The sequence below is a fragment of the Rutilus rutilus genome, assembly GCF_951802725.1.
Source record: "Rutilus rutilus genome assembly, chromosome: 14".
NCBI classification, from domain to species: Eukaryota; Metazoa; Chordata; class Actinopteri; order Cypriniformes; family Leuciscidae; genus Rutilus; species Rutilus rutilus.
This window is the reverse complement of record NC_140219.1, coordinates 25,551,284-25,561,826: the sequence shown is the minus strand read 5'-3', so window position 1 is coordinate 25,561,826 and position 10,543 is coordinate 25,551,284. Positions and strand designations below refer to the sequence as shown.

Below are 10,543 nucleotides of genomic sequence, written 5' to 3'. Positions count from 1 at the left end.
TTCATTCAAGTTATTTAATGCATTAAAGATTAATTTAACAAGAAATCATTCCCAACATGTTGATGCAAACCAAACAATTTTCCCTTTAACACATTAACCAAAAGCCATATGAGAACTGAGCTGGACTATGACATCACGGTTTTCTCCAGAGCGGCTATATTATATATATAAATTAACTAAATTAATAACTTTTTTACAACAAAAATGAAACATCACTGAGCTTACTTAAACTGGACTGTAACGCTATTTTCTTCTGGAAACAAACTTTGTTGCATTATTTTCCTGTTATCTCTGTAAAGCTGCTTTGAAACAATCTGTATTGTAAAAAGCGCTATATAAATAAATGTGACTTGACTTGATTCATATAGCAGCCTAGTCATAACTCATAAACACCTATTCAGCAATATATGATTTGGAAACAAGAAACAAAACCCAAAACCAAACTGACATTAGCCTATCTCTTTGGAACAATCCGGAAAGTTGAAGGTTAATAACATGAGCACTTTACTCCATCATGTAAATGTGCCAGATATTCACATGTTGTTGCAAGTTTTAAAGTTGAGAGCAGAGAAATAGGCCTACACACTCTCTCTCTCACACACACACATATAACGCATATATAAAATAAAATTATGGCTATATTTATTTGCAACAGTTGTGTTAAGACATTTCTGTTTTAAGAACAGCTGATGGACACCGTGCTGAGTTGTCATGGGAACATTCCAGGTGAAGATAATGAGGAAGTTAGGGTTTCTAAACCGTGAATTTTTAGGGGCATGATATTCAAATGGCGTTTTTAGCGCCACATTTATCAACGTCCGATCATTCGATTGGCTGTATTCAAATGTTTCAGTGAATCACACCTGAACCCTGTCCTAAGATGATTTCTGCGCTCAGATCTACGTTAGATTGATAAATGAGGCCCAATTAGTAAAGTAAGTTAAAAACGCAGGGCTCTTTCTGGAACTTAACAAACATTTTCTCTGAGATTCTGAAGACAACAATCTGAAAAGTAAGGTGAGTTTTTGGAACAGAAATCTACTGAATAACATTTGCTTTGTCTTTAAAATACACTGAGATTCCACAGTGTGCAGCATTTGAGTGCAGACATTTAACTTTACCTGCTTTATTTATTTTTAGGTTCATTTCAGGTTCATTATGGCAATGCTGAGTAGTCTTCTGCTTCTTTTTGTTATCTTCTCCATGGGGAATTCAGATGGTAACCGAAACATTTAATTGTAAAAACCCTTGCCAGTTTAAGTGCAATATGGGAATGTACAAGATTCCACTTACTGATATTTGCATGATTAATGAAGGATTTTCAGTGTTAAAGTACACATTCTTTTTTGGCATATAATTAACATAAAATAAAAATGCTAAATATTACAAAATCCACATTTAGGTAGTGAATCCGCACGTGCTTTAGGAAGATGTCCACGTGGATGGAGAAATTTTGGACGCCGGTGCTACAAGTACTTCTCTCAATCGGTTCCCTGGATCACAGCAGAGGTAATGTATTATACAACAAGGTTATTTGGACAACACCTTATATTAGGTGTCTTTAACTACATCTAAATAGTTTGGTACAATGTATTGTTAAACACTTTTGCTGCTATTGAGTTGGGATATGGGTAAGGTTAGGGACAGGTTTTATGGTTAGGTTTAAGGGTGGGTTAACACTGGGTCAACAGAGTAATCCTAGATCTAATTACAGCTGTATTAATTGCTTGCATTTAAAAAGGAAAAATTGGAAGTACAATGTAAGTTTACTGACTCAAATGATTAATTTAAATGTTAGTTTAGATTAAATACTCTTAATATAAGTGGGAATGTTTCTTTGTTTGCAAATTACTAAAATGTTTAAAGTCATTTCTGCTTTCTACTAAAAAGATAAGATGTAATGACAAATCTGTCTCTTCAGAGAAACTGTCAATCTTTTGGTGCGAATCTCGCATCTGTGCATGATCAACCAGAGAATAATTTCCTGCTGAGTCTGGTGCCTTCTTCCAGAAAAACTTGGGTTGGTGCTCATGATGCTGTACAAGTAAGTTAAACTTTTGTGCCCTAAAGAAACCTATTTGTTTGTCTAAACTGAAATTTCTGCTTTAATCAAAGGCAAAGTTTCTAATGAAGATGGTTTGACTTCAAAGCTGACCTTAATTGGCTTACGTCTGACTACAGTAGTGCACTTTTTGTATTCATTCTCTGCCCTTATTAGGACGGAGAGTGGTTGTGGAGTGATGGAACTGTGTATGACTATACCAACTGGTGCTCTGGAGAACCTAACAATGCTGGTGGTCCTGAGAACTGTTTGGAGATCAACTGGACCTGTGAGTGCACTCATTTAACTAATTTGCAATCCTATAATTTCATATCATACAGTAACATTAAATGACTTGTTTGGATTTCACTATGCCTTAAGTTGAACACCACTGTAATGATCAACTGATTTCATTATTCCACCATACAGCTAACCGTTGCTGGAACGATGCATCCTGTTCAATCTCAAAGACCTATATTTGTGAGATCCCGTTATCCTGATCCATATTGACTTTGTTTGTACTACATTTTCTGATCTTATCTTTACAAAACTGTTCTGAAATTCGATATCAATTTTCTCTGAAACACTCCTCAAATTAATAAAGCATTGAATTAAGGCATGTGAATTGTGGACAATCAAATAAATGTGTATATTGTATAGCAACGTTTGAGGATATGGTTAGTAGACTGGCATTTAATGATATCAGGGAAGGGGTTTAAGCAAGCGCACACAGCAGCTTCATTGACAAACACTAGAAGACATTTGTTTTCTACACTGGATTGTAAGTAACTCTTTGTTTTGTCTTAATAAAATATGTATCATGATCCTGGAATTCACCATGATCTTTACATGGTATTCTGGCTCAAGTACAAACCCCATGTTACTCTTTGATTTGTTGAATGTCACATGTATAATGTAAATGTAGGCATAGGTGAATATTTTTGGAAAGAAAATATTGGTTGCAATCTACAGGGTTTAGAAAAGTATGGGACTTGCAGTGTGCAAGTATATTTGCATTTCCAGACTATTGCCCATATTTAGTGTTCTATAAATTAAGAATTTAATGAACACACTTATAATTGTGTTTTCATGGCAGCTGTTTAGTGATTGTCAAACACAACTTAATTATGCAAAAATGAAATGCATGGGTTTCTTATGATATTCTTTACACTATTACAGAGCCACTAAAAGGATCTTTGCAAAAATAAAAAATATCCAGCCTTTTGTGTGCGCATGAAAAAACATTCAACTTAGCATAGACCATGCACACTGAGCCACCTATTGCACCATCAGCCCATTTCATGGTGTGGTTTCTTGGCTGCCATAGAGTCTGTTAAAACAGTCTTTTGATAGACCCTTAAATTTGGCAAATAGGACAATGCACAAAACCATATTGTGCCATGGTTTCTCCTCCGCCACAGAGGATACATTCAATTGGACATTAGGCCTTGATATTAGAGGTATTACTCTAAGGAAAGTCAAATTTTGAGCGAATGGGCCTAGATTTCTATTAATTCATGTGCATATTTGCTTTCTTTTTCTTCATAGTAAGCTGGCAGGGATGCACAAAGGACATGGGTTGTAGTATATAAAACTAGAAATTGAATGTGTAGTTGTAAATTGTAACCATGCAAAAAAATCCTGTGCGCATGTGAATAGTTCCTCGAGGTAACGAAAAAGTTTCTTGTGTGCATGCAAAAGTCTGTATTTATACACTACTGTGCAAAAGTCTAAGGCACTTTAGTATTTTCACCCCCCAAAAAATTGTTTTAGACAGACTAAATCCAGAAGAACTACAGCAATGTCTCCAAGATGCTTGAAGAAACCTTCCTGCAAAGCTACAGCACTGTGAGACATTTTAGGCACTTGTGTAAAAATGCTGTAAAGTAAGGATGCTTTCCAAAATAATGTCATAAATAGATTTGATTGATCAGTTAGCTTCTATTAACTGAATCAAATCAATATTTGGTGTGGCCACCCTTTGCGTTTAAAACAGCTGTTGTCCAGGTACACTTGCACATAGCTTTTCATGTAGCTTTGTAGGAAAGTTTCAAGCGTCTTGGAGACGTTGCCACAGTTCTTCTGGACTTAGTAGTTTTTTTCTGTTTCTTCATGTAATCCCAGATGGACTTGATGAAGGTGAGATCAGATCTTTGTCTGGATTACCGGCTGTTGTCAGACTCCTTATGCATATAAAAATCTCACTGGATTATTACAATGGCAAAATAAATCTTTGGAAATGTAACCTGATATTTCCTACTGACACTACAGCAAAGGATATGAAAAACTGTCTTAAAAACAGTTTTTGGGGGTGAAAATACTAATTTTGCTTTGGAGTTCTCCTACAACAAACACTTTAATTTTCTTAAAATATACATTGTACATCACCACATTTTTCAATGATTCTCAAACTAATCATCCGATGATTAAGTCTCTTTAAATCCCTCCTTCCCACTGCCTGCTCTGCTCTGATTGGCCAGATGGCCCAGTCTGTTGTGATTGGTCAACCGCTTACAGCGCCTGTCGGAAGCTAAACACCCATTACCATAACTGAACTTCAGCTCCGGAGGCTTCCTCAGTCCTCAGCGATTACACACTGTAAAGAAGTGTAAACCTCATTTTAGAAGAGGAAATTTTAGAAGCATTCGTCAAAAGGTTATACTGCTGTTGTATCGCTGTGGTAATTTTAACCAGACTCTTCACATCCTCATCCTTTGAAAGGGTTTACAAAGAGAATTTGCTTTTGCAGAGCAGAAAACAGCGTCCTCTCGACATACACAACACAAACCAGCTACAGCGTTTGAGGGCGGGTCAAGATGTTTGCGGGCGGACAACATAAATCTTAGGTGGGCATTAGGCAAATGTGTTACCCAGTGACGTGTAGCCGTCATGGAAGTAAGATTCAAATTCCTGCTGACTCGTTTAGGCGGTTCAGAGTCAATTCTCTCTTTTGAGAAAAAAACAACTTTATTTATCGCATGCTCTTTCGTCTTCATAACTTTGCAGAAAGCTGCATGAAAGAGAATATTTGAAAAAGCATAATAGGGGGCACTTTAAATATGGTCTGAAAATCTACAGAGAGGTTTGGAAATTTTAGTCTGGAAAAGTATGGAATTTTGAAATGGAAAATGTGTAGGAACCCTGAATCTAGGGCGCCCCCCACCTTCCAGCTTCATGAGGTCCCCTGTGGGTCCCTAATGCTAAATGCCCCAGTTCTAAACTATAAGGTTGGTCGCCCTAAAATCAAACCAGGTTAAGAGGACCTAAAATATAATATGGCATTCAATTTACAATCAACTTAACAGTATAACAAGGGCTTAGACACAAAAACAAATTAAACAGAAATAAAAAATAAACCATATCTGCACAGGCTCAAAAAAATAACCTTCTAAACAGCAAACCAGCAAGGGATACAAGATTATCACAAGGGTATTTGGAAAATATTATATAAATTGTTATATAAAAAAATTTTTTTTTTTTTTTTTTTTTTTTTGACAGGGGTTTTAGATGTTGTACCAGTTATTTCCCTCGTGAAGAGATGAAGCTCAATCTCTGTAACGTCACACTGACGCACGCGTTCTGAATCTTCAGCTGCAGTCACGGTTTCAATTTCAAATGTCTTTATTTGCAGCTAAAAAGTCCATAACTAGGCCATTTTTTATGTAGGATGTGCCATTCTAACCTTTAAAACCCTACATTTGCATGAACTGTTGTTTAAACTAATGTTCAATGTTTTTAGAAGTGAAACTACAACCACACTCTTTAATAAATAGCCTATATCAGCTCAAAATGGTACATTTGTATTTTAGTCCAGGTGATATGTGAAAATGATGTTCACTTTTTCATAAAAGCATGAATCTTGGTACAGTTATACAGTTTGTGGCCCTGAACATTTTCACAAATGGAGCCATCGCAAAAACGTGTTGTGGCGGCCATTTTGCTTTCCGCCTTGACCAAATTTAGTATTTTGTATCATATCTCCCGATTCAAACATGATAACATGTAAAATGTGATGTCTACCCCTATGTTGGTGAATGATTACAATGATACCATATACAGCATCATAAACCGTTCAGGTGAATAGTTAATGGTTAATTCAATGACATTGTGAGAAGGATTACAATGAAATCACAGTATCTGAGAAGACACAGAATGAAATTAAGCATTTTTCATGTACTCTTAATTAACAATCACAAGCGCATGAGCAAAACAGTGCTACAATGAAGGGAGATTGAGGAGCAGTTGATCTGATGCAAAAGCAGGATTCCCTCTGTCGTTGGACTGTGCTGGACCAGAAGTGTCTTGTCTAACTGATGAGTTTGAAAATGCCATGGAGTTCAGCAATAAGGGTGTCTCTGAAAACAGACATCAAGAATAAGGCCAAAAATTGGTTGATGTGATCGAGGAAATGGGAACCCCTTCGTAGAGGACAGCAACAACCTTCTGAAGCTGGACTCAAGAGAATTAGCAGACCAAGCTGTTGTGGATGCTGTTCGGGTTGCAGAGAGGATGGGCCAAGAGCAGTACAAACTCTTTGTTACAGAGATGCAGGGCACGAAACCCATCACCACCCCTTTGAAAAGGAACAATCTCTCTCTTATTAAAACAGCTCCAATAAGAGGACAGTCCAAGACAAAACTCACTGAAAAATGACTGTTTTCCACACTCTACATCACCTGTCAGACCCGTGATGGGAACCTAGAAAACTTCTTCAAACACGAAAATCAGGCCTACCTTCCATCACTCTCTCATGGTGGACTACGCTCTGGAAACAAGGCTGATCTGTTAAGTTGCCTAGAAAACAGTATAAGCAGTGCCTAGGGCTCCAGACAGGGCCTAGGGCTTTTTTTTAAAGTGTCCCTATTATGGCTTTTCAAATATTGTTTTCCCCTTCAAGCAGTGTGTAATAAAGCTGTTTGTGAATGTAAACATTCTGCAAAGTTATAAAGTTGAAAGTGCACGATAAATAAAGTTATTGTCTCCCAAAAGAAAGAATCGACTCTGAACCGACTAAACAAGTTGTTTGTATTTCGAATCCTACTGCTTTACGGTTCTACTGTACGTCACTAGAAAAAAATATTTGCATAATTCCCGCCTATGTTGTATGTTGTCCGCCCACGAACAACTTGACCAGCCCTCAAACTTCATTCTGATTTCAATGCGGGATTTGCAAAACGCTTGCTCTTGAAATATGGGTCAGTACCAAGTTTATTTGGACCAGCTTGCTCTTCAGAATCACAACCTGTAAGTATGTGTGATGAAATGATGAAGAGATTCAATTGCAAGTGTAAACAGATATTTATTAAGAAGAGCTGGTCAGAGATGGTGTGAGCGATGAATGATATAATGTCCAGAGATAACACTTGGCAGCACAGGGACGCTGGGGACAGCCCAGAACTCCGGTGGTGAAAGATGGTGATGAAGATGACAAACACAAACTGGAAACCAGGAAATGGCGCGGGTGATCAGAGTGCAGGACGATGACGAATACACAGGCTCAGATGAAGGCAGGAACACACTGGAAACAGGCAGGATAACACGGGAACAGGCAGGAACACACAGAACATCCAACAACTCTCGAACAAAGACAAGGTGACAACAGAGAGACTAAAGCCTGGTTCACACGGCAGGATAATTAGGCCGATTTTAGCCCCGATTCACCCCTTCCGACAATCTTAAGGATGCCACGATTATCGTAAAATAATCTGATCAGATATTCCTGCCGTGTGTGGTGTGTTAAGACTGCTCTCGTCTGCTCGGAAGGACGTCGGGACCGCTCCGATCTCAAATCGGGGATTTTTTGGGCCCGATTTCTCCTCATGTGTGGTGTCCCCCGGGAACAAACGAGCACGCAGCCTTTGTTAAAAACAAACTACAAACTATCGCCACTGCATCCTCTTCATCCGACATGATTGTTTACTCTGAAGTCACGTTTGATCTCGAGGGATTTTGCGAGATTTCCTGTCTGACCTGGGAATGCTCATAAACTTGACACAGCGACCCCATTGGATTCAACGGAGGCAAGTGAAGTCAATTAGAAGCACTAACTTCATGATGGTCGAGCGTACTGCGCAGACTCACACTGAGCTTGACGACGTAGATGTGACGTGAGCAACCCGTCTGTCTTCTAGTAGCTGTGCCAAGCGAAATCTGAATCATTCCCTTCCGAAACTTGCAGAGACGGAGAGTGTGAGTAGGAGGTGTCCATGAGCTTGGAGCAGGAGAAACTTTTGCTAAGTATTCTGTTTAATTACTTTGCCATTTTGCCTCCACGTCCCCCCGATTGCGCGCGAGCTTCTCCTCCTGTCCATACGGTAATCTCTCTACTGTGCGACAGCCGACAGAGAGTCGCGTTGGTATGACGCAATCGTTAGCCTATTTTTACAAAAACTGCTTCTACGGGGCCATAACGTAAGATACAAGGTAATGGAGCCTTTTATACATTTTCGTGTTTCTTTAGAAATAAATAATGGACAAATGGAGTCTTTAAACACCTCAGATGTAAAGTTATTCGCTGTCAAAGTGACGCCAAAATGAATGGGAGTCAATGGGATGCTAATGTCACCTAGTGACCAACGCTAAATAGAATAAATCAGGTCCCAGCCACAGGAACAAAACAGACAGTCAATGTGTGGATACAACAAAGTCTTTATTGGGACAGCAAGTACTAACTAGAAATAGTGTTACGTAGGGGAAAGTTCTCTAAAATGATGTCTCTGAAGCCATTTAGAAAGGTTAAGGTTTGGTGGCTTCACAGCAGTTCGCTCCAGCAGTTCGCTCCAGCTGTCCTCCCTCCAAAAAGTCAAGTGGACACGTCCAGAAGGTCACAGCAGTCGTCCGACCCACAGGAGAAAGTTACGGTACTCTCAGCGGCAAACATCGACGTTGAGGGAGATTCCGGTGTAACCAAGGCAGTCTTCACAGCAACCTTGGGCCCAGGAGCCCAAGATGAATAATCCAGAGGCTAGAAGAGAGCACCAAGAATGACCACCAACATCACAGATAGCAGGTCACACTTACACTGTAGTACGATCAAATATAATTACGGCCCTTCAGGCAACATCAGAGAGCGTTGAGGGAGGTTCGAGGATAGCCACAGTCTTCAGGACGCTGCCAGCCACTGGAACCATAAGATAGGTATTGCTGGGGCTAAAAGCAAACGACCACAATGAACACCAACACCACAGAAAATGGACACACATTCACAATGTGTGGTAATAAAATATAATTACGGCCCTTTAGGCAATATTAGAGAGCGTTGAGAAAATCCAGCTGCAGTATCCCGGTGGTCAAATAGAGATGCCTGGGAACCTGGGCTTCATTTGCAGAGCAGGGAAGTGCATTGGACACAATGGCAGCAGATCAGCAGTCACCAAGCCAACCCTCTCTGTTCCAAAGAACCAGTTTTTATCTCCTTCAAACTAGGCATGGCCAGCTGTTAGACAATTAGTCACTAATTGCCATCATCAGCAGCAATGCAGAGGCAATAATAAAGTTACTTAAATCACAGGAAGTGTCGTCCAAATATGGGCAGAAAGGTGGGGCATGGTGACGAGTTCTAATGAATTAATGAAGTCTCATTAGCAGGGGAGGAAGCACAGTCCAAATATGGGCATAGTAATAAAACAGGAAACGGGTTGCCAGGTTTGTTCATAAATGGGTGTCTATAAAGAATCAAGCAGGGCAGATTAAGAAATAACAAAACCCACTACAAATTTGATGCACATGCACAGTAGATAACCACTACAATTCAGAGTGCCAATATATTAATGCACACAGTAAACACCATCACACATAACACTGCACACAGTAAGGCCCAAATGTCTCTGATCAAAAACAAACAAAATACTGAGTCAACCTGTGACACTAACAGCAGGTGATGGTCTGATAGCCAATGGCGGCGCCAGGGAAGCTTCAACATAATATGAAACGCTGCCCCCCTGGGGAATGCTCAGGAGTCAAATCGGTTCGTGTGTGATGTGTCGATTTTGCCGTGTGGCTGTGCACCACACACTGTAGGCCTACAACCAAAACTGTTAGACCCATGTTTTTTTATTGCCGTGTGTGGGCTCTCTCAGATTTGGAAAATCAGCCGACAATTTTAAAATCGTCCCGTGTGAAACAGGCTTAAATAGGGTGTGTAAATCGGCTGCAGCAGGCGCATTGATCAGCTGCAGCTGGAAACTGATCAGCGGCTCCGCCCACATACGTAATTTTGTGTTTTATATTGTGCAACTCACAATAATCGTCCAATAACTAACGTTATTACTGTCTTACTGAAATGCTTAGAACTGCTAATCAGTCGTGATTAGGTATATCACAATTACCTAAAACTGTGTCTATTAATGCAGATTGTCTGTCGCTCTTACTCCTCTGAGTAAAGATGGAGCAAGATTCACATTAGTGCTGGGCACCGTTATTGATACAGTTCCCGCATGTGCACTGCAATAAATTAGAAATATACACATGGGTTTGTTGATGGACATACACTTGTTAATGCTG

The 10,543-nt window shown here is 39.5% G+C and overlaps 1 protein-coding gene across 2 annotated transcripts; it reads left to right on the top strand.

Moving 5' to 3' along the window:
- The first annotated feature begins 781 nt into the window (after window positions 1–781).
- LOC311303188 (ladderlectin-like) lies at window positions 782–2,739 on the top strand. 2 transcript variants are annotated; one of them, XM_084429498.1, is made up of 6 exons: window positions 782–1,017; window positions 1,141–1,219; window positions 1,403–1,509; window positions 1,922–2,044; window positions 2,219–2,330; window positions 2,471–2,739. In XM_084429498.1, exons 2-6 carry the CDS (start codon window positions 1,159–1,161, stop codon window positions 2,539–2,541), a joined length of 474 nt encoding a protein of 157 aa, XP_084285624.1. In that variant the 5' UTR covers window positions 782–1,017; window positions 1,141–1,158; the 3' UTR covers window positions 2,542–2,739. The 2 variants fall into 2 exon arrangements, with proteins under 2 accessions (XP_084285624.1, XP_084285625.1); XM_084429499.1 differs by having other exon boundaries at window positions 954–1,012.
- Window positions 2,740–10,543: the final 7,804 nt, after the last annotated feature.

Bases quoted from the DNA above. Each gene is read 5' to 3' on its own strand.
- LOC311303188 (XM_084429498.1), top strand. From the start codon at position 1,159: ATGGCAATGCTGAGTAGTCTTCTGCTTCTTTTTGTTATCTTCTCCATG. The intron at 2,045-2,218 runs GTAAGTTAAACT...TGCCCTTATTAG, and splicing joins GTGCTCATGATGCTGTACAA to GACGGAGAGTGGTTGTGGAG. The intron at 2,331-2,470 runs GTGAGTGCACTC...TCCACCATACAG, and splicing joins TTTGGAGATCAACTGGACCT to CTAACCGTTGCTGGAACGAT.